Here is a 24,359-nt window from a genome sequence, read left to right as displayed (position 1 = left end):
ATGGCCTATTGGTGAGTTTTGTGTCGCTATCATTTCATCGTAATAATATTTCCGTTATTTACCCACGGCATTATTTATAGCACTAATGCTAGTGGGGCCGAGAAAATGCCTGAAACAAGCAATTCAAATTGAACTTAACAGGGTTGAGAATCCCAACTGGCCAGAGGCAAACCAGCTGGCTATTTACAAACACGGCCGAGGATTTGAACTCCAGGATAACGCATTGCAAGTCCGGCGCTCTAACCACTCGGCCACGCTGCCTCCTATTGGACAACGCCTTTGATAAGCCTTAAAAGAAATTAAAAGAACAGCAAAGCGTTGAAACATTTGACTTCATCTTAGACGCAGATCCAAGGTGAAGTCAAGGTTTTTATCAACTTGACTTCGCCTTTACCAAGGTCAAAGGAGTGAGCAAAGAGGCTATATATTTGGCTTAAAAGAAAAGAGAAAAAAATTGCCAAGAGAAACAGTTCGGATATTTATAGTTTTATTTTAATAAAACTATAAACACGTCGTTCAAATTCTCAGCACTTCACCATGCATGCCTAACTGATCCATTCCATTCCTCTACTTTTCACGGGATCACTTACGGGCCGACAAAGGGGATCATTTGCGGTCCATTTTGGGGATCATTTGCGGTACAGTACAGTTGTACACATGTAGTACATGGACGTGTGTCTTTCTCGCGCGCCCCCTTCTTTCTAGTCTGCTACACAGCCGTTTTTAGAGTCGTCACGCAACGCTCCTCCGCACTGTTTGTGGGGAGGAGCTTTGCGTGACGACCCTAAAAATGGCTGTGTAGCAGACTACCTTCTTTCCTACTCCCATTACTTCCAAACGCCTGCTACGCATGCTACCCACTTGCAGTCGGGGTGCATCGAGAAACGCAAGGCTGGAGATCGAGTTTAAGTCAAACATAACTCCTTCCGCAAATTTCCTGCCATTTACAAGTTTCAGTTGAATGACGCTTCCTGGTCCTTAGGCCACGCGCGGAGCTCTTGTTCGCGGGATATTGGGAAACCAGAAAAACTTGATTTTTGTCGAAACTGCGCATAATCAGTAATGAGCTGTGAATTTCTGAACGAGCAGGTATCACCAATGAAGGCGTTATCTGGTCGGGTTCGGGTTCTCAAGAATTCAAAGCAAAAATTTCGTCTTAGTTCAAAGAAAAGGCTTGCAATGAGTTCAGATTTATCTAAAGATAAGAATGAAGCGTTTCTTAGTGGTGTAGTGGAAGGTGAGTACTGTTTTTTCAGCCTTTTTCGAGGTCCGCTATTCTAGATCTTCTTCCTTTGAAAGTCTCGGCACCGAATATTCGGCCATAATTGGAAGACTTGCTTTATGAATTGGCGATGAAATTTCTTGCTCTCTCTTTTTAAATCGTTAACAGGTTTCTATGGCAGACCGTGGACCTATGACCAAAGAAAAGAGCTCTTTTATAGGTAAAAGCTTTAATAGAATTAAGAAGATACAACTACAAATTAATATAGCCATGAAAATCAGGCTATGATTCTACCTTGATTCTCCTCGTTTGACTTTATGTTTTTATTTTAGGTATAATTTATATCCTTCACTCTGTATTTACTTATCTCAAGTGTCTTTAGACTTGATGTAAGCCGTCTGCTTTTCAGTGGACTCTGGCAACTTTTATTCTTTGAATGCCAAGTTCAACGTTCCAAGGGCAATAAAATGATGAGAGTTTGTTGAGGGCGACAAGAGGAGCCCGCAATCCTAATCTCCAGGGCCGGGTTGTTCGAAGCTGGGTTACCCAGGGTTAGTGTGAAATTTGAACTCAGATATGAGAGCTTAAAGACAAGTAATTCTTGTTGTTTATTATTAGATGATTGGATACTCTAAAAAATATACAGAAAATTATCCAAGAGAGTCCTTTGATGCAAAGGATAAGAAGCCCGGGTTAAAATTTAACCCTGGGTTAGTGCCAACCAGCATTGGAACAACTGGGCCCTGTTATTCGAAGGCTGATTAGCGCTTAACCCAGGGTGTAAGTTAACCCGGGTTTTTTTTTTTTGTTCAAACAAAAATTTTTTAGATAGTTTTCTCAGTTATAATCATCAACTTGTTGACAAAAAAAATTTAAATTGAATTAACCTTTTTAAGCTTTCATACCTGAATTCTACTTTCGCACTAACCCTGGGTTATCTTAACCCAGCTTTGAACAACCCAGTCTAGGTTCTTATTGCGCATGCGTCACATGTCTGTAGCCAGTATTCGTTTGGACTTCCACTAAGAGTGAATGGAATACACAAAACACAATTTGATCACACGTTTCGACCTTCTTCCCCTTGTACTCTTATCACACCTGTTTTGACCATCTGTCAAGTGAAATCTACACAAAGCCCAGGGTTGGAGCAAAAGCATTTGGACCTCCGATCATTGTCATCCACACTCCCTAACCTTTGGTTATTTACTAGTATAGGAATTAAACTCATCAACAATAGATGAGCATGGGGAATAGTGCCCGAACAAGGTGGAGCAACGGCAGCACCGTCACTGAAAATCAGTAGAAACTAAAATACTTATCATGCCAAGAGGGATGGGCAGGTTGAAGGCAAAATCAATGAAAATTGCAGAGTAGCGTGAAACAAACACAAAATGTCCTGATAAAACTAATAGGGGCGGCTTATCGGCAGTCGCCTGTGCCACAGGAATACCAGATTAGGATGCGTTCTGACGAATGAAATAAAGTATAAATATTTTGTTTTAAATGAAGATATGATGGTGGCAGTGGTTATGCACCTATCAATGTAAACCCCGTGGGGGGGGAGTGCGGGCAAGGGGTGGGGATTTGACAAATTTTAAAATTTTTCGATCAAATTCCCCAGGGTGGGAAACGAAAGGTCAATCAAAAGTGTCAAAAAAAACCCCACCCCAGGGGAAAAAATCTAAACAAACAATGTTATAATACAACATAAAACGAATAAAAGAACATTTCAAACACGTTGTTACTACTTTTATTTACGGTTAACGGAAGCTCCATTAAATTACTCGTTGTAATTAAGTATTTTCTCTCTCCAATAGCATCTCTTATCTTGAACAACAAAATCACTCCAGGAAGATTGACCGTGCTATACAATATTAATAAAACTTAAAATGCTTTATAACATCTGCTCAACATGTCGGAACAGGTCGGATCAGTGACCCATAAAAAATCCTCTGACTTTCATGGTGGAATTCGATTTCAATCGAGTTTTACAATCAGATGGGAACTTGAAGATAAAAACTTTCTCAAAATAGACATTATCTGTTTAGATGACAGTTTAAAGTATCGGATTATGGCGATTAAAACAAATGAAAACTTCATACCTTTCTCCAACAGCGTGACTTTCAGGAAGCCTCGAGGGACAGACTTGGTAACTGCTTCTGAATTGATACCAGGCTTCTGTCGGTCAAAGTTAAATGTCCCGACCCCGGGGTCGCTTCGCACGATCAAAAGCCCGATAGCGGGGATAGTCCCAGGCATCAAATCCCCTCCCCTTGCCCGCACTCCCCCCCCACGGGATTTACATTGATAGGTGCATTATTTCAATTTAAGCAACTGCAAATAAACCCGAAATAAATCTTTGGGACTTCAACAGGATTTGAACCCATGGCCTTTGAGTCCCGAAAATTTTTTTCCGGATTATTTGCAATTGCTTGAATTGCAATAACCACTGTGACAATCATATCTTCATTCAAAGTTTGTGTTTCCGCAGTTCACATTGTCTTCATGTTTCACTTCTTTCACAGTTTAAGATTAACTCAACAAATTGGCTTGCTCCCAATGTATGGGGTCTTCATAGCTCAAACGGTAGAGAACTGCAGCACTAAGGCAGAGGCCATGAGTTCGAATCCTGTTGAAGTCCTGAAAACTTTTTTCGGGTTTATTTGCAATTGCGTGAATTGCAATAACCACTGCAATGATCATATTGTCATTTAAAATTTGTATTTCCGCAGTTCACATCATCTTCAAAGTATTAATATTGTTACCCGACATTGTTGTCTTTCTTTCTCTGAAGTGTTAGCATGATTTGAGTAGTATAGTATCTTCTTATCTGACAGTATAGTAGTAGGGAGTAGGGAGGACATAATTGCCCAATCAGCCTTCAGACCATCACCTGCTTCGAAAACAGCTCCAAATTTCTTGTGAAAAGTGCATACACTTACCTTTTACACCACCTACATGTGTCATGCCTCAAGATCACCTTTCTGCAGTTAATCTATGTCCAGCTGTAACCTATGTATCCACAAGTTCCCCATAGTTTTATGGTGATTTAAAATCATTTATTTTAATTTTTTATTAAAGGATAAAAAGTCTGGGAATGAATACTTATTTGTATGCTCCCAAAGATGATCTCAAACATCGGGCTTTGTGGAGAGACCTTTATGGTCCCGAAGAAACAGGTAGAGTTGTTTAACTTACAGCTGTAGTTACTAGGGAAAAACTTCATTTTGTGAAAATCATAGTTATTATATTCAATAATGATAATTATTTGTCTTTAATACAATTGATGGACACAATGTCTTAGAAACACAGTTTCAATAAGAATGAGAAAGAATAGTTAAGAATTTGGAATTACAATTAAAAATTAAGAATAAGACTCATTTTAGTCCGTAATGAGATTATGGTGAATACAATGTTAAAAGAATACCAAAAAGAAGAATGAAAATCATAGCTGGGAGTTTTTAAAATATATGTATACAGTTGAAATTTTACATGATTGTTCTTGATTAAGGTTACTTAAATTCACAAAGAGTACGGACATAAAAATAGTAAGATGGTTTGTGTGCTTGTTTTCAGAAAATTTAAAGCAGTTGATAGCATCTTCAAAGGAATGCGGAATAACATTCTATTATGCCTTGTCTCCTGGTCTGGATATTTCATTTTCAAGTTCAAGAGACATTCAATTGCTTCAAAGGAAAATGGATCAGGTACGACATATATAACTACAGGTGTAAAGCTACTTGCGTGCAGCCTTCAGTTGTTGCATAGCGGTTCCTGAAATTTGTTGCCCACTAATTAAGTACATTTATGAATAGTAATTGCGGGCAACAAGAGGAGCCCACTGCCTAATCTTGACTTGATCAGAAGCACGTTATTAACTGTATAGTGAGATTTATCTCAGTCTATCCGCATTCTTGGCTTTGCCATGTTCTTCCGACTAATATGCGTGGAATGTGGCCAAAAAGGCCCTGGTGTTGAGTTTAAGGTCCATATGATGTCAAGGTAATCATGTGAATGCAAATGCAAATGAAGCAACAATTGTTATTACATTCAATTCTCAAGCACTCATTAGGGCCATTATTTTATACAAGGAAAAATAAGACGCATCTTAAATCAGACGCAAACTTTCCATATAAACGGGACATTTCGTCTAAAATAAGACGCGTCTTATTTTAGAACAGCCCTTAACACCTGTTCTTAGGTAAGACACGTCTTATCTAAGACGAGAAAAACTTTGTATAAATGACCTTCACGTCTTACATAAGACACGAAAGCATAATACGCATGCATTAATTTTTTGCACGCCAAGTTGGATTGCCGTTACTACGAGTAACATTCACGTGAAAACAAGTCAAGAACAGAAATAAGACGCGAACCATTTACACGAGCTGTTCTCGTCTTAGATAAGACATGCTTGTAAACGGTACAGTTCGCATCTTATTTAAGACGCGTCTTACTTTTCCTTGTATAAATGGTCCTATTATTCAGGTACACAATTACTTTACTAAATGTACTGTGAGACTTTACGATTCGCTATGCCAGCCTGGAATCTATTTATCCAGGAAAATGAAAGTAGAGCATGATCCAGGCTTAGTGTTGGACAAGTTTTCAGAAGATACGAGTGTTAGCAAAGTCTAGAAATCGATGTAAGTTTATTCAGGTTTTACAACAGTACATGGTTTTTACATTTTTATAAGTTTCCAAGCATTTTATGTTATGTCGCTTGTCATCCAAGTGAAAGCTTCAATAAACGTTAAACTCCCGTGGTAATTTGAGCTGTTTCATTATTTTCTATTGCATGTCAACGGCCTTTGGTCATTGTACATGAATTGAATATTCAATTGAATTTAAATAAGATTTTGTGCAGTCATGACTGTAAACATGCACTTCTATGTCTTGTGTCACGCATTACTGTTTCGCCAGCGAATACAGCCCTCTCCTCGCTCCTCACTAATTGCAGGCTAATTGTATCAAAGCAAATCTGAATAAAATCATTGAATTAAATGTGAGTCTTGTTTACTGGGTTGTTTAATCCAGTTTTCATGATCGGCAGTGATATCCTTTTGTTGACACTGGAACTAAAAGGGCTTACACATCATGAAAGCGGTTTTCATCGGTCACATCTTCGCCCGCATTTGCTAGCCACCGGCTACTGCTACATGTAGTCATAGATTAATGAGTCCGTTTAAGTTTTCTTAGCTTTGCCATTGAGCATTATTTGAAAGTAGGCTAAAGGTCATGAAAACATTTTTAAATAGGCATTCTTTCTGTGCTCTCAGCATGGACAGCTTCATATTTTAAAATGTTTTATTCCCTCCCATAAAAAGACCTATTTTGTCAAAAGATAAACGTATCACTAAAAACTTTCAAAAGCATGGCAACCTCACAAGTAATCCTGCCTTCTTACGTGACACAACTTGAAGTTTTCAGTGATCGATAGGCTTTAGCAACAGAAAGATACACTGTATCAGGTGTTTTCTTATTTATTACTATTTTTTTCATGTTTTGTCAGGTTCAGAAGCTTGGATGTGTGGCTTTTGCTTTGTTATTTGATGATATTGATCCACAGTTACATGGCCCTGATGTTGATGCATTCTCTTCATTTGGAGATGCACAGGTGGAAGTCACCAATAACGTATATAAACATCTGGGGTGTCCAAGCTTTCTCTTTTGCCCAACAGGTAACTTCTCTCCATGTTACTTCAATTACAAGTGGTTTTTGTAAAATTCCGTCTTTGATTGCATGCCCTGTGAAAAGTTCAACATTATTTACCTTTGTATCGCACAATTTTCCTTAATTTTGTGTTTGACAGGTGTACAAACGTATATCTTAACTCCAACCATTAAATTAGCTTTAAGTGATGTTGTTTTTCTACAAGATAAAAGTTGGAGACTTAGGCCCAGTTCAGACGTCGTGCTTCTGCCGTGCCGAACTAAATTCAGGAATTAAGTTCAACAAAGGCACGGCAGAAGCATGGCGTCTGAATCAAACTTTTGAATTAAGTTCAGCAAGCAATTAAGTTCAACAAGTGCTGCCGTGCTACACGGTTCTGGCACAGCAGCAATTCAAACGTCGTGCTTCTGCCGTGCTAAACAAAATTCATAAATTATATTAATGTATTTTGGCAAGATTGCGTTCCCACAGGGAGTTGGAGAAGAATTGTTACGAGGCATCAGTAAATCCCGAATTTGGTTCGACTCTGGCACGACGTCTGAATCAAAGTCGTTTTCCTGCTGTACTACAGTCAAACCAAATTACAATTAAGTTTGGCACAGCAGAAGCACGACTTCTGAACTGGGCCTTAGAGGTTGTTATTTTTGTTGTCCAACACAAAAAGAGAAGTTTTGTATCTCCAGCTGATCGTGTAATGTTATATATATATTTTAATTTTTAACACCAATGAAATACCAAACTATTTCACTCTAATAACTTCTTGTGGCAAAAGTTGTGTTATTTATTATGTAGCCAAAGCAACAGTGATCTTTCCAAGTACAGCTGTATAAGGATAACATGTTATTTTCACAATATTTTCATGCAACAGCTTACCTGGTAGTTCATTGATAAAAAAAATGTACATGTACATTTCCCCTACCCTTTTTTCCAATTTTCACCTTGTTTGTGTATAACTTTATTGGTGTAGTATAAATAAAAGTGCTCTTGCCAAATTTTAGTGACTGTATTAGTATTATTATTGGCATTTAGAGTACTGTGGCACAAGAGCTGTTCCAACAGTTGAGACATCAGACTACTTGATCACTTTGGGAAATAAACTTGATCCGAAGATCAACATTATGTGGACAGGTAAACTGTTTTGAAATGAATAGATTTTGTTTGACTTTCATTTTGATTTATCTGTTGATGTGTTTCGGCATTGTTGTCAACATGTACTGTTTCATTTAGCAGTGTTGGTGATGGACATTCCTGATTCTTCTATGCTTGGTTGAAGGTACAGTTACATCTTAGTTTTTCCTTTCCTGCCAGCCGGCCAGCTAGCCAAACAGAATCGTCCAAAAGCTGACTTACTCATAACTTCATGTGTTTCATTTATAGCTTCAGTGCATTCTTTAGTTCAAAGTTCCTCTGATGCCAGTACTGGTTTGATCAGAGAAATTTTGAACCAATAAACAACAAAACAAACTAGGTCATATAACTTAACCAAGATAAAAAAAAAACTGTGTCAAATTAACCAACTCAAAAGGAAGTTTAACTTCCTTAAAATATAAACTTTAACCCAGAACATGCCTGCTGGATTACATTTCCCTAGCCTTGTGACAGGAGGTTTGACCTCTTTGAAGTCAAATTGCTGTGTATCCTTTATTGCTTTTCAAGCAACTTTTTCTATCAAAAGTTAACAGAAGATATCTGGCACACTTTTCATGAATAAACACTGTTCCCTTGTCTATTTGGAAAATTGTAGCACCACAGTATCTCCAATGAAATATACCATCTTATTCTGATTTTCTCAAAAACAGGGGAAGTATGTCTTGCAAGCATGTTGATGTGCTAATCAAGTGAGCACAGTATGCATATTCCAGGTTTGGTTAGTACTTTGCAGTCTGCCAGTCTTAAAATGCTACCATCGCAGGCCTTTGTTTCAGGGTTAATTTAAATATCATCCCAAAACTGAATGCAAATTTTTGTAACTCCGTTTCCAGTGGGGCTCGCCATTTTGTCTTACAATACCTTCACTCTTGACTAATTTAACCTAAACCAAATAAACTGCACCAATTTTCTCAGAAATAAAGCTCAAGCCTCTCATGGCTTTTCATTTGTCAGTTATGTCAAAAAAGTTTGACTGTCAGTGATGTTTTTTGCAGTTGTTGCAAAATGAGTAGACCAATACTGTTAATTATCAGTGAGACCTACAGTCCGTATGGACCCAATTTGTTGATGCTTGGCTCAAAGCTGTTTTGTTTTGTTAATCATGAAATAAAATCTTTGGCCTTCTTTTTTGTAACTGCAAATGGACATTATGGCAAATAATAGTGAAAGTATAGGCTTCTTTTAACACGCAGAAGGCTATCTTGAGTTTATTAAATGAAACCCTTTTTGCTGAACAAAAATGTGAATGGAATGTTGTAACAGTGGGTTATCATACCCAATCATGTATACTGACATAAGTATCAACATAATTGATTATGGTGGCAGAAAGGTTTTATGTAGTAACAAAAGATTGGTCCTTCTCTGTGTCACAGAACAGTTGAAACACAATTCAATTTCAGTGTTTGTTTTCCCTTGAAAGCTGGAAACAAAGACAGATCCAGATCTTGTTCTCTTTCAAAAATTGTGATTGGGTCAGAGTGGCAAAGTCAACCTGAAAGAGACATTTGTTTCATATACAATGTACATGTAGCTGTAATGTATTCCTCCAGAATGGCAGAGAAATTAAAAATTATTCCTCTGTCAGTAAATTTGATTGTAGAAGAAAGAGATTTGCCTACATCTAATCTTCTTTGTTTCCACTTACAGAAGAACAAAGATTGAATACAATATCATTTTTATTTGCATTTTGCAGCGTGGTGCTTTGCATAAATGCTTTTTACATGTCTTGTGATTGTCCAGTGTTGTGGTTGTAGTTTTGTGGTCTCTGTGTAGTGTTTACCTGTTTTGTGTGGTAAATGGTGATACAAACCAACCCAGTGACAAATGTTCTACTTTTCTGGGCTGCAATATTGCAAGGTTAGTCCCAGATGAAGAGAGTGAAGGCTTTGTTTTGTCTAATGGCCATGTCCATCTAAAATTACACATTTTTCATGATGGTATCATCTCATGAGCCTAGACTGCATTGTAACTGACCCAACTTTGAATATCAACTGCCCTGCAGAGTGCAAAGAAAGTAGTGTCCAATAGCCTGGGGCTAGTGGATTTTGCTACCGGGCTATTTTGTTCTTAACTTACCCGATAGGCAACTGAAGTTTTTTGAGGAATTCAAATAACAGAAGAACTTTGAAATCAATTCTGCTCATCAAAATGCTTCGGGGCTAGTTGAAATGACGTTTGGGCTATTATATGCTAGCTTCAGCTTGCCCGAATGGCAAGCTTTAAAAATGACTTTCTTTGCACCTGTGGCCTGCAAATACAGCCATCTCTCCTGACTCCTCCCTGCTTGGGACTTTTGGTTGGAGTGTCTTCTGCACCTCAGCAACAGAATTACCATACTGATGACATAAATCAGTGTTTACATAATTAATCTGGTAGTCATGGGGCTCTAAAAATTAATGTAAATTTATTCAAGTTTATATTTTTCCTCCTCTATTAACTGTGAATGAGTACCAGCTGAATGCAAAATGCTTCTTTTGAAGAAGAGTATACTCTTTGTCAGTAGATTTGTCACATTTACATTCAATTGTCTTTTGACTGTCATAAGTGAAAATTTCAACAAAATATTATTACTACTTCGACCAATCAGAGCTCCTGACCAGATTCTTGACAGGCTTTAGGTCATCAGTATGGCATTTCTGTTGTTGAGGCTCAGAAATCTCTCCTGCAAACTGTCCCAAGTGGCAAGGTGTGATGAGAGACAGCTGTATTTGCAGGCTAAAGATCATCAAGAGAATTCATTTCACTTGCCTTCAATGCAGGAAACTAAAGCTTGAGCTTGATGGAGGTTGTCATTCATGGTCAGAGAACTTAGTTTTGACCATTTTCCGAAGTCTTTGCTTACCGTAGCTGATAAAAGTAATGATTTAGTGAAACTATTAATTGTGATCCACCAGCAACAAACTCCATTGGCTCTATGCTCTACTTTCACTGTTTGCAGGGAATGAATTGAGTTGGTTAGTTTTTTCCAATTTCCAATTACCAAGAATTAGTTTTCTGATGTGAAACAAAGTGCTGGCTTAGGGAAAGAAAGACTAGACGTGCCTGTATATAGCAGCCTGTGTGTCTCTCTGTGTGTGTAATCACATATATCACAATATTACTCTTATCATGCTGCTTCACTTATTTTTAGGACCAAAGGTAGTCTCCAAAATAATTAGCACTCAAACTATTGAGACCCTGACAAATGTGCTTAAACGAAGACCTGTCATTTGGGATAATATCCATGCAAATGATTATGATCAGAGACGAGTGTTCTTGGGTCCATATGATGGCAGGCCAGTTGAGCTTTTCCCCATGTTGAATGGTGTGCTGACGAACCCTAATTGCGAGTTTGAAAGTAACTTTATTGCTGTCCATACTCTTGCATCATGGCTGAGGGATGCATCATTAGTTTCTACAGAGGAACCAATGAATATTGATCCTAAGTCAAGTGGTTCTATGGAACCAATGGAAGAAGATCTGTCTAATGTTGAAGGCAGTGTTAATAGCGTTTCTGGTGAAAAGACTGATCAGGAAGATTCTCAGGATGGTGCTGCTAGTGGAACAAGTAGTGAGGTTGTTAAAGTTGAAGGTCAAATGGACACAGAAAGTGTTGCTTCATTGGGTAAAAGTGTCTCAAGTCGCACATCCTATGATCCTCAAAGTGCTTTACAAGAAGCGGTGTCTGCCTGGCTTAAGGAATTTTCTAAAGTAAAGAGTGCTTCCTCCAGAACCTATGCTAAGAGCGGTCCCTATAGTATGACCCCAGAACCCATGCCTGTTCAAGCACAAGCTCCCATTACAACGAGTACAAAAACTACAAGTGCTACAGTTCCTGTGTGTTCCCCTGTGGTAACTCCTTCCCCTATCAAGGTTGCAAAAGAGAATAGCAGAAAAAAACTTAACAGCTCATTGTCTCCAGGTAAGGTAGCATCTTACTGCATGTCAGACTAAGATTTTGATACTTGGTAATATGACAGTCACTATAGGCCACTGTTTTAGAAAAACCCTGCATACATGTAAGTGTCCTCATGTCACCTACCAGACTTGTGTTCTGAGTATTTTTTGATTAACTTCCCAAGCAAAATGATTTTTAATAGAAAATAAAAGATTCAAAGAAGGAGTATTAATAAGTACAATTAAACCTCTTTAATACGGACACCAAAGGGACAGAACCAAGTGTCCGCTTTACAGAGGTGTCTGTATTATAGAGGTAGAGAATGTATGATTTTTGGCTTTTCTGGGACCCAACAAACTATTTGTGATAGAAAAGTTGTCCATATTATCAACGTGTCCATACTTGACTAAAAATTCCCTTGATTACCTGAGCACTGTGTCAGGTTTTTGGTGATTTCAGTGCATGTACTCATCAGTCGGTCAGTGAGATGTTTTGGAAGCACGGGTTGTCTACCCTTCAATTTTTTCATTTTCAAAGATTCTGTGACAAGCCACTTCATAAGTTCATCCGACATAAATATTTATGTTCGATGTTAAGAAGTGTTTCTCTTTCAAACAGTGGGTTGAGTCATCCATGTGGCATCCTTCTGGTTCTTCATGCTAGAATTTTAAGTTCAAAGCAGAAACATACTAATAAATTATTATTAGTATGTTTCTTCTTTGCATCTCCATGATTTCACCACAACTACACACATGTATGATTTAAGTGGAACCAACCCCCCCCCCCCCCCCCCCTTTGTTACAACCACCTCATTATTGCAACCATATTCTTTCAAACTAAATGTAAAAACCACTGGGTTACCATTTTTTTATTTTGAAGACCCTGTTAATAGGACCACCTTGTTATTCAACCAGGATTTTATTGCCCAATGTTGGTAAATTTATAAGGTTCTGCTGTATTACTATGAAAACTATTAAATGTTACGCCTGTATCATGTACAGATTGGTTTCTGTTTTCACTATACCTTTGCTTTGTAGCACCACTTTTCAGTGGTACAAGCTTACTACAATACAATCTTAATACAATACAACTTAATACGATCTTAGAGCATTAAAATGCTCTAAGATTGTATTGTTCAAAATCATGTAGAAAAGAAAGTCGAAGAGAATGAAAAGAAAGAGCAGGAGATGATGCCAATGGATATAATTGAACAAAAGGACAAGCCTGCGATGACACCGCTCAGTGCTGATGACCTTCTGCTGTTGGTAGATCTATTCTACTTACCCTACAACCATGGTCAGAAGGCCAAGCAGATCATAGCTGATTTTAAGTGGCTCAAATTTAATGCTATTAAGGAAGATTCAGAGGAGTTTATGGAACTTACTGAACAAGAGCAGAAAACTAAGGTATGATCCCCAGTGGTGCACATCCAAATAGCCAAGGCAATCAGGGTTGTCAGAAAATTTTGAAGCAGACAGCTGAGTTGTCAAAGTAAGCGGCCAGACCAGGGATATTTTATTTAAAGAACACCATCCCTAAAGAAATGCTTAGCAGACTAGCCGGCTGATACTAACCAAGTAGGCGGCGATTTTTGCCGGCAGCCGGCTACTTTTGACAACCCTGGGCAATTTTTTTTTTTTTTGTAATAACATATCAAGACTTTTAAATTGCATTACTAACCTTTATAAAATTTCCGGTGTCAAACAGTATTAGCTTAACACCACTGGCTATGCAGGAAAACACTAGCCTCCCCCCTCCCCCTCCCCCCCCCCCCATCTCTTAAGAAAACCAATCTTGATATCTGTGGTTTAAAGTTTTCAATACCACTTTAATTGTTATTTTGATCTGAGACAAAGAAAAAAAACTGAAAAACTGGTTTAGTTTTAATTATTAAAACTAAACCAGTTTGAAAAATGTTAGGTCAAAAAAAAGAGTTCCCGGGTTTCCGAGATTATGAAGTTCAAAGGGGAAAGAACAGGCAATGTAGTAACATCTGGATGTAATATAACATCTGTAACAGCAGTGATGATTTTCAAATACAATATTTAAAGTTGTGATGACAAATATATACGCTAATCTGAGCTGTTGCACATTATAATACATTTTGAAGTAAGTTGCAATATCTTATTTTGATGAGTACAAGCTATACTTAGATAAATTCATTGATTACTAAAACATTGTTAAATCTTATTATGAACCCTAGTTGACTGAGTGGAATGACAGAGCTGAGAAGTTCCATGAAATCTGTAGGTCAGTTAAAGAAATGTTTGTGCGACTGACAGAGACATCCAACAGGGCACTGCTGTATGACCTTTATCCATATGTGTGGGATGTCAAGGAAGTCTTGCAGCTGCTGGATACATTTGTTAGTTGGCTGAGCACCAAGAATAGGAAAAAGAAGCAGAAAGAACAAAGCTTTTTCCCTGAAGACCCTGAAGCATGGGTGTTCAGGGGAGGACTGTGTGGAGAGCTGCAGGTATGTGGTGGTTAACTAAATATGGAGCAGCGAAAAACAATTTTACTTATTTCAGGGCTTCTGATCTTTCGCGGAAAAAAAAAAGCAAAATTTCGCGGGATTTACAGGGGCAAATTCGCGGAAAAATGGGCCGATTTTGCAGGAGAAAAGTCAAAATTCGCGGAAAAATTGGCTGATTTCGCGGAATTTTCGCGGGAGAAAAGTCAAAATTCGAGGGAAAATCGTTCGATTTCGCGGGATTTTAGCAGAAAAAAGTCAAATTCGAAGGATTTTCAGGAGCAAATTCTTAGAAAAATCGGCCGATTTCACGGGAAATTTTGGGGGGAAACTTCGCCAAGAGACAATCAGTAAAAAACAGCCAATTTCGCTGGATTTTTTTTGGCAAATTTCGCTAAAATCGATCAATTTTGTGTTGATATGACCAGCGTTGTTTAACGTTGTTTTTTGAACAGGGATAATCATTTTCTCTTTCAACAACAGTTCGCTCGAGAAATTAGTGTATGCTAAAGCTATTAACATTATTGTTAGTGCCCAGTCTTTCACAACATTAATCTAAGAATGCCTGGTAGTTTTGGGACGTTGTTTACTCGTAGTGGCGAAGTTCAAGATAAATTTGGACGTTTGGGCTGAATAAAACAGGTCTAATGGCCAAGATAAGTATTAAATATGTCTTGCCAACAAGTATTTGGAAATATTTCTGGCGAATTTCGCGGTATTTCGCGTTTTGGGGGAAATTTCGGGTGATTTCGCGGAAATACCTGAATTTTGCAGGTCCGCGACCGTGCGAAATATCAGAAGCCCTGTTATTTAAATCTTGACATTTGCCAGAATCAGAAGTCATACATGTGTATGCATGTATACAGCTATTTCAAGAAAGGTTGTCAGAAAAAGTGCACGCAACAATCCAGAAAGGTATTGTGGGTGGTTTTGAGTTCACTGTTCTTCAAATACATTTACAAGAATGGCATGAGAAGCCATGGAATTGTGTTCGCAATTGCTAAAGGAAAGCTGAAAAAGTGAGTTTGACAGCTACAGGGTCAGGAAAAGTGTATCAGTCATATCCCATATTACCTTTTGGGTTTGTCGCATGCACACTTTTTCTGACAACCTTTCTCAAAATAGCTGTGTTTGAGATAATACAGTCAGTGGAAGCTCTGATGTGCAGACACCCTCACGACGCGAAAAAAGGTGTCTGTTCAGTGATTTTGTTACCTCTGCGTCCTGCATCCCTGAAGCAAAAAAATTCCCCAAGATGCAAAATAATTCATGGCATGCGTGCCATAGGACGCAAAGAACGATTGATCAATTTGAAGATCTTTTGGTAGAATATCCTGTTCATGTGATTTCTGTGCCTGTTGTTTAATGATGCATATTTATTTTAGTCCTTTTTTGTGCTTAAAATGTAGAAGGACTATATTTTAATCTCAGTTAACTGTAATCAAGAGTTTTGGCCTCTGTCTCCAGATTAACTGTCTGATTATGCACCTATCAATATAAACTCCGTGGGGGGGGGAAGTGCGGGTAAGGGGTGGGGATTTGACAAATTTTAAAATTTTTTGATCAAATTCCCCAGGGTGGGAAACGAAAGGTCAATTAAAAGTGTCAAAAAAGGCCCCACCCCAGGGGAAAAAATCTAAACAAACAATACTATAATACTATATAAAACCAATAAAAGAACATTTCAAAAGTACGTTCTTACTACTTTTATTTAAGGTTAACGTAAGCTCCGTTAAGTTACTTGCTGTAATTAGGTATTTTCTCTCTCCACTAGCATCTCTTATTTTGAACAACAGGAAGATTGACCATGCTATTATAATATTAATGAAACGTAAAATGCTTTATAACATCTGCTCAACATGTCAGAACAGGTCGGGTCAGTGACCCGTAAAAAATCCTTTGACTTTGATTGTAGAATTCGATTTCAATCAAGTTTTACAATCAGATGGGAACTTGAAGATAAAAACTTTCTCAAAATAGACATTATCTGTTTAGATGACAGTTAAAAGTATCCGATTATGGCGATTAAAACAAATGAAAACTTCATACCTTTCTCCAACAGCGTGACTTTCAGAAAGCCTCAAGGGACCGACTTGGTAACCGCTTCTGAATTGATACCAGGCTTCTGTCGGTGAAAGTCAAATGTCCCGACCCAGGGATCACTTCGCACGATCAAAAGCCTGACACGGGGATAGTAAAAGCCTGACACGGGGATAGTCTCAGGCATCAAATCCCCACCCCTTGCCCGCACTCCCCCCCCCCCCCCCCCCACGGGATTTACATTGATAGGTGCATTACATAAAGGCCCAAGCATTTTCAATCCTTGTTTATTTGAACTGGGACTCATTGGTTATGGACAGGGACTCATAATTTTTCACAAGATGAGTCCCAAGACTAGCCATATCTTTTTGTAACAAACTCACAGTCTGTAACTGGAGCTGGCCGCTTACAGAAAGTAAAAATACAGAATTTGTTTGAGTTGTGAAAAATAGGGTTTTGTGAAGGAAGCTGTAAGTGGAGCTGTCTGCTTACATTGGCAGTGTGCAAAGAAAGTAGTGTCCGATAGCCCGGGGCTAGTGGAGTTTGCTATCGGGCTAGTGAATTCTGTTCTTAACTTGCCCGATGGGCAAGTGAAGGTTTTTGAGGAATTCAAATCACATAAGAACTGTGTAATTAATCCTGCTTATCAAAAAAAATTGGGAGGCTAGTTGAAATGAATTTTGGGCAAGTACATGCCAGCTACGGTTTTCCCCGAATGGCAAGCTGTAAAACTGACTTCCTTTGCACCCTACGTGGGTGTCCATTAGGAGAGCTTCCACTGTAGTAATTTACAATGTAAATGTGTTTTCTTTTTTTAATTTGTTTACAGCGGCTTTTACCCATTGATGGGGGACATGAAGTATTCAGCTTGAGGGCCCCAGAAGTTCCTACTACATGTATCTCTACTATCAGACCGTACCAACCTAATGATGAGGTACACAGCCTTTTGATGCATCTATGATATTGAGTTGAGTGCCTGAAATAAACTCACTGAAGAAAACTTTACTGCTTTTCACTATAAACAAATTGTGACCCTTCACGCGAAAAGGGGGCTTATGGATTTCACCGAAAACCGGGAAATTTTTTCACGGTCACGGTGCGTGAATTGGACTTTTCACGGCGTGAATTCAAAATTTCACGCCGTGTTCACTCTCTGGTGAAAAAATTTCACTGTCGGCGTGAAACTAGCATGCCGTGAAAGATAGAGTGAAAACTTTCACGCCGTGAATATAGGAGTGAAAATTTTCACGCCGTGAAATCGATTGGGGTGATGAAAGAAGCTTCACGCTATGAAATCTTACCTTATGTTTTTCCGCGTCTTAAGGGCCTCTTCATATGAGCCCGGCTGACCGGGCTGGCTCGGTTACCGGGATGAATTTTTCCTTGGGTTCATATGAGAAATTTTAGCCCGGTTTCGGGCTAGATGAGAAAAGGCCAAAGATCTTGGGGACGAGTTCTGGCGCCAAATTCGGGAAACAAAACAAACATAGCGAAACACAAAAATTTTAACTTTCGGGTCTATCTTAGCATCGGTAACTCTTAAAGCTGTTTCACTACAGTTAAATGGGATGCTTATGATGTGGAAAATACAGCTGGCAAAGCAAGACTATGCCGTCCGGACCGCCAGAATGCTTTGAAAGAAACCATTTGTGCGGAGGAGCGTTGCGTGATGACACAAAAAACGGCGGTGTAGCAGACTATTTTGGTACCACGCAGTCTGACATTAATTAAGTTGATAGCGTAGACGTAGACATTTTTTTCTGTATCTTCGTTATTTGCTTGTACAAGAGAGCTAAATCAGATATATTATAGGGATAAAAACTTACAAGCTCCGTTTAAAAAGATTACATTTTGGTAAAAATACTCAAAAAATACACTGACTTATTTATACCCGATAAAACATAAATATTTGCAAATTCGTGACTCAATAAGTCGTGATTTAGTTTTTCTTTCGTAACTTGAACTACTCAGTTCACACTTTTCCTGCATGAGTTGTTTAGACAAACTTTTCGTGACAAATTTAACACTGCATAATTTCAAAAAACTAATGATTAGTTTTTGAAATTATTATTTCATTTTTGTCATCGACGAAACGAAACACGACGGAAATAATTTATGACGTTGCGTGTTCCTAGAAAGAAACGCAATAAACCAATTATTACAAATATCAAAAGTCTGACATTTGATACAGATAAGTGCATCGATTTCATGCAGAATATCACTTAAATAGAAATTCTGGTTATTACTTCCTTTTTTTCTTTTTACTGTTTAGTTTAGTGTCGCGTTTTCTCCAACTTTTTATTGTCAAATTGCTGGTTGCTTGTTTTTGTAAGCTGATAACATTCACATTAGCAAAGACAACAGAGTCATTTTTTCTCTCAAGGATTAAATTTCATGGCGTGAACTTTTCACGGTGTGAAATGTTTCACGGCGGCTATGACCTTTTTCACGGCGTGAAAAATTTTCACTCTGGCAATGACTTTTTCACGGCGTGAAACATTTCACTCTGGCCGTGACTTTTTTCACGGCGTGTTCACGGCGTGAAGGAGAAATTTCACTCACATTCCAATAATATTTTTCCATTTCACGCCTTTGAGCGTGAAAATAGCCCCAGCGTGAAATTTAGATAAGCCACCTTTTCGCGTGAAGGGTCACAATTTAAAGCCTTTATGTGAGCCATCTTTTTTACTACCGGTGCAGCTGTTGTTGCTTTGCTTTTATTCAAAACACACAGGCCACACACGTTGCCTATATACAATACAAAAAAACCTTCAGCCTTATTGATTTGGATTGTATGATGTCTTATGAACACCGAAATGCCACAAAGGCTGAGATTGTTCAATCATTTTGCAGTAACCATTTTCAGTGCCAATCAACTTGCTTTTTTCTTTTCCAACCCAAAAAAAAAGTGGTTTACTTGCACAGAAAAAAAGGATGCATGACAGAGGAAAGACCTTTACATTAATGGCAATTTCTTTTCTCTCTTTTTCCAAATCAGAAATCACTGTATGAAATTTGTGTGTCAACTTGTGATGATTGGCAAGATGGACATGATTTATTCCCTTGCAAACAATTCAACATGGCAGGAGACAGGTTGGTGATACAGTGGTGTAAGAAGTCATTTGCAGCTCTCTTACTACAATTTGAATCAACTTTGTCTGATTCCAAATTTGTTGGTGTATGTCATTTTCTTTCAGTCATGTTTTGGAAACTAAAAAAATATAGAGCCATAAGAAAAAAGGGTGAGAGAAAAAAGACAGAAGATCCTTTATGTACATTGCAAACTGTATTGACTGATTCCAGAGTCTGCAGAAAGGTTTAAAGTCTATTCTTTACAGCTGTTGTTCAGTATGCTTGATTTTCAGCTGTTTGAGGGAACCTGATTTCCATTCCCTTTCCAACAATGGGCTAGTCTGCTCTCAACCTACATTTACATTTGTGTAGTTGTGACTCTCTCCTTTTTAGTAACATATTCCTTTATAAAGTAATATTGACAGGAGGTAAAATTTATGAGCTAAACCTGAGAAAATAAAATTCAAAGACAAAAAACAATGGGTGCATCATCAATTGATTTAATAGTTTTGAGACCCATCACCTCCTCACTCTCTGCAATCTTGGTAGGAGCACACCATTCGGCATTTTACTAGACCAGGCCCCAGTTGTTCAAAAGTGGATAGCGCTATTCACCAGATAAATCTCTTTTCAGTGGATAGTGCAAATTGGTTTCCCTAATATTTATCCACTGGATAATGGTTTATCCGGTGGATAGCGCTATCCAGCTTTTGAACAACTTGGGCCAGAAGGCAAGTCACTGATTGGTTAAAGATAACAATAGGCAAGACTAGTAATCCACCCAAGGATGCAGGCACACACAAAATGGCTGGTAATTGGGCCCAATTGTGTAGTTGATTTCTTGAATTATTGGACTTTGTTCTTATTGACAACTAAGCTATGTGTTTTTGTTTTAGGTTTGTTGGTCCATATTTGAAGCTCTGCCCTGAGCATGTGTTTGTTGTTGAGGATGGTGATGGCCTTTGTGGTTTTGCAGTTGCAGCATCTGATTCAAAACACTTTTATGAACAGTTCAAAAAACATTGGCTTCCAGAGGTACGTGTATATGTATATATTTATTTATTTTGCAGGGTTAGTTCTGAGGAACTAGCCTACATGTATAAGCACTGTTTCTGGGGGGTTTTTTTTAATACATCATTGACAAGAAAAGCAAATGGTCTTTTTGGAAAAGGGTAATAGGACATTTTATAGGTTGATGTCATTTGACTGCAATAATGTGCTAAGAAGTAGCATGAGTTGTAAGGATGCTTAACCTCTACTGGTACTGTTGTGTAGCCTGTTAGGGTTAGGAACCAGAATTCTCCTAATAATTACCCTTTTATTTCACCAAGATGTCCCTCAACCTTGTAAATACAGTTTTGTGTTAACCCATGGTCACCAATATTCTATAAAATTTTCCATAATCTTACCAACAAGGAATGTGAGAGTTGATCTTAGGTTCATTTCTAGGTGTGCAAGAAATACCAAATGCCGGAGGGAAATCCATCAGAGTGGACCTATGCGGAACAACTTGCCAATAGTTTCCACAATCCAAGTATCTTTCTTCCTCCTGACTTGTGTAACAAGTATAGCGCTCATGTTCAAATTTATCTCCTGCCACGTGCACAGGTATGTCACAGTTAATTTGCATTCAGTTAAGCCCCAATATCAACATAAAAATTCTCTACACTGGTCTCCATACGTTTCCTTGAAAAACTACTTGAGAGAATTTGTTTTAAGATCAAAGCATTTTCACTCAGGTGATCATTTAATCAATTCCCAACGTTTCCAAAGAGTTTTTAAAACGTTTCTTGGCTGGTTTACTGTTTGATATGAAATGTTTAATTTACAACATTACAGTGACTTCGATTTCAGTTAACCATTCAAAGCATGACATTTCTATTCCTTCGGTGAAAAGTTGCCGACAATTGTGGTCAAAGTGCTGGCTGCCGCTGGCTGCTGGCTGCTACTTTGACTCCTGCTTAAATAAAAAATAAAGAGTCTTTGGAGCAAAAATTTTAATGAAGAAAACGTTGGGCCTCAGCGCGGCTGAGCGGTCAGAGTGCTGGAATTGCATTCCGGAGATCCTGAGTTCAATCCCTGCTCTAACCGCTAGCTGGATTTGTTCTCAGATTTGTTCTGTGGATTTGTCCTCGGTAGTCCTGACTCCACTCCTCGGCCATGCTTGTAAATGGCTAACTGATTTGCCTCCGGCCAGTTGGGAATCTTAACCTTGTTAAAGTTCATTTCATTTATGTTTCTGTCCTTATTTGTGGCCGACAATAGGGCCATTTATACGAGGAAAAATAAGACGCGTCTTACTGTACCATTTATACGAGCATGTCTTATCTAATAAGACGCGTCTTAGCTAAGCCGCGTCTTATTTTAGACGAAATGTGCCGCTTATACGGAAAGTTCACGTCTTATTTAAGACGCGTCTTATGTAAGACGCGTCTTATTTTTCCTTGATAAATGGCCCTATTGATAACTACTGTGTTACCAGTAATTTCGCTATCCCTACATAGTCTTTTTTTGAGTTTGTAAACATTTGTTCTTACGGTTCTTTATTCTTTTTATTCTTCAACAGGACCTTGGTCTTGGCAAGCGCCTCTTAGCTTGTGTTCTCTCTGCCCTAAAAGCTGAAGACTGCACTGGTGTCCACTGTGAAATTACACCCACAAACAACAATGCTCTTGACTTCTACAGCAAACTAGGATTTTACAATATTCAGCTCAAAGAGCAACCACCACCCGACACCATGATCTTTGCCAGAACGCTTTGAAAAATCATTTATTCCTGTAGTTAAGTGTTTAATATCTTTTAACATATGAAACACCTAAGTACAAATAGAAACGATTAATTTAAAAATGTCTATGGTCACTGTGAGTATTTGTGTCAGGTTTAACAGTGGCGAAAAGCCACGTTAAAAAATTGTTGTTGTGATTGTTCATGTTGTCTAAAGTGTACAGTGTGAAGTGTTGGGTATAGTAAGTTTGAAAAAAAAAACAGAAAAAGATGAGAGAAAACTTTAATCAACTGACTATGAGGGACAAGACTTGAAGAAAATATGATAAGTCAGTCATCCTCAAATATATTTCAATTGTGGAAGGGACTAAAGGACGACAGTGGCGAAACAGAAAAGTGGGAATTTCACCTAAAATAATGTACTGTATTGGCTTTTTATATTCTTGAGTACTTAAGGGGTTGAATTCTCTTCTCGCGAAAAATAATATAAATCTTTATTGAATCTTAAAAAAGACTAATGATTGAAATGATTCATGCCTGCAATACACAGATGTATATGTTGCAGTTAAATTTTTATTTCAGTTAATTTTTGTTATCCCTTTGTTTCAAACATATCAGCATACATTATCATACCTAAAAAGAATGGAACATATATTTGTTTTGAAAGGTATCTTATTTTGTGAAATTTAAATTTGGGATAGTTCTTCCTCAAGTTGCCCAACACACTACTTCTATCTACTAGTTTCGTGATGACCTATGCAATTAGTTACAGTGGAACCTCGAAAAAATCTGTTCGCTATAACGAGGTTTCGTTATATCAAGGTTCTTTTCCATATATTTTACTATTACTGGGGTGAAGAAATTCGTTCGTTATACCGAGGACTTCGTTATATAGAGGTTCGTTATATCGAGGTACCACTGTAACTAGTGATCGTTATATTATTGTATGTGTGAATCCGTGGGTGGGCAAAATGAGTCAAATTTCTACCTGAGCAGGTAAGCCCCTTGCCTACTCGGGATTTCGTGCGTTGGTCCTGAAAAAATAAAAACAAATCTATTGTGGCGGCACGCGCTTGAACAGGACACAATGTGTTTTTTGTTCGTTTTTGCATCTTTATTGACCTCGACTTCGTCTCAGTCCGTAAAGATGGTCCAAAAAAAGAACTTAACCAATACCCGGTTCCTTCTGTAGGTACCGTGGCACAGATTACTTACAACATAGGAAATAATTTAGCTAAACAATAGAGCCCTCAGGAGAACTCTGTTGTTGGGTTCCTTTATTTCTTTTGTGATGACGGTACCTGCGGATGACCTGTATTCAGCCATCTTGAGCTCACGCTTGGTCAAAAACAATCATACGTTTCTGAGAAACTGCTCACCTACCCGTCCCCCAAGCCAACATTTTGCCCTATGAGAGATGTAAGTGTTAATGTTGGCTTAGGGGATTGGTAGGTGGGCAGTTTCGTAGACGCGTATACGGTAATGATCTCGTCTCCAAAACACGTATGTCCTGTTCAAGTGTGAGAGTTTCCACATTCGCGTTGCCCATAATAATTATAGCCTATTTGCCCCAAAAGTTTGCATAAGCGTGGCTTCAATTTCTCTTAAACCTTTTGTTATGCCTATGTGAAATTTTGAAGGGGCAAAATTTTGTGAGGCAAACTAAGTGTATTGTGAGCGGTGCGAAAGTGGCAGATGTTCCAGTAATGGAAATATTACTATTGTTTTTATATGTGCAACTACCAAAGGGTACATGTTAAACAATAAAGATGGGCTGGGTTTTCCTGAGTGGCGACTGTTATTATTGGGATGAACTGCGATATCAAAGCGTGTCAAAAGAGAAGCCAATCGATACCATAATGATAACAAGCAGAAATGGTTCCTGTAAAAAAATCCTTATAACTCTCCCTTTTCTTGTTACTAAGTATGCTCCTTTTTTCCTGTGTCAAGTGATTCACCGAGTTAACCAGGGCCCAGTCGTTTGAAGGCCGATTAGCACTAACCCGGGGTTAGAACGATTTTCTTATGACCTTGAAATGAAAACGCGAACAAAACAGAAACAACGAATTAATCGAAATAGAGCGATTTGATTGGTTTATCGAACGGACACAAACGCGCGTGGCCTTTG

The 24,359-nt window shown here is 38.3% G+C and overlaps 1 protein-coding gene across 2 annotated transcripts; it reads left to right on the top strand.

Annotated features, from left to right (window-relative positions):
* Positions 1–1,077: 1,077 nt before the first annotated feature.
* Positions 1,078–24,027, top strand: LOC140936052 (protein O-GlcNAcase-like). 2 transcript variants are annotated; one of them, XM_073385629.1, is made up of 14 exons: positions 1,078–1,237; positions 1,391–1,442; positions 4,304–4,401; positions 4,799–4,929; positions 6,735–6,903; positions 7,926–8,024; positions 11,176–11,946; positions 13,072–13,328; positions 14,126–14,398; positions 17,265–17,369; positions 19,434–19,528; positions 20,404–20,542; positions 20,957–21,115; positions 22,074–24,027. In XM_073385629.1, exons 1-14 carry the CDS (start codon positions 1,099–1,101, stop codon positions 22,266–22,268), a joined length of 2,682 nt encoding a protein of 893 aa, XP_073241730.1. In that variant the 5' UTR covers positions 1,078–1,098; the 3' UTR covers positions 22,269–24,027. The 2 variants fall into 2 exon arrangements, with proteins under 2 accessions (XP_073241730.1, XP_073241731.1); XM_073385630.1 differs by lacking the exon at positions 1,391–1,442 and having other exon boundaries at positions 1,096–1,237.
* The last annotated feature ends 332 nt before the right edge of the window (positions 24,028–24,359 follow it).

The sequence above is a fragment of the Porites lutea genome, chromosome 4, assembly GCF_958299795.1.
Source record: "Porites lutea chromosome 4, jaPorLute2.1, whole genome shotgun sequence".
NCBI classification, from domain to species: Eukaryota; Metazoa; Cnidaria; class Anthozoa; order Scleractinia; family Poritidae; genus Porites; species Porites lutea.
The sequence above is the reverse complement of the archived record's forward strand: the minus strand, read 5'-3'. Positions and strand labels throughout refer to the sequence as shown.

What these genes read in the sequence shown, in the direction of transcription:
- LOC140936052 (XM_073385629.1), top strand. Translation starts at nt 1,099, where the DNA reads ATGAAGGCGTTATCTGGTCGGGTTCGGGTTCTCAAGAATTCAAAGCAA. An exon ending in CTTTCTCTTTTGCCCAACAG is followed by an intron (nt 6,904 to 7,925) that starts GTAACTTCTCTC and finishes ATTGGCATTTAG; the next exon opens with AGTACTGTGGCACAAGAGCT. An exon ending in TAACAGCTCATTGTCTCCAG is followed by an intron (nt 11,947 to 13,071) that starts GTAAGGTAGCAT and finishes AAAATCATGTAG; the next exon opens with AAAAGAAAGTCGAAGAGAAT.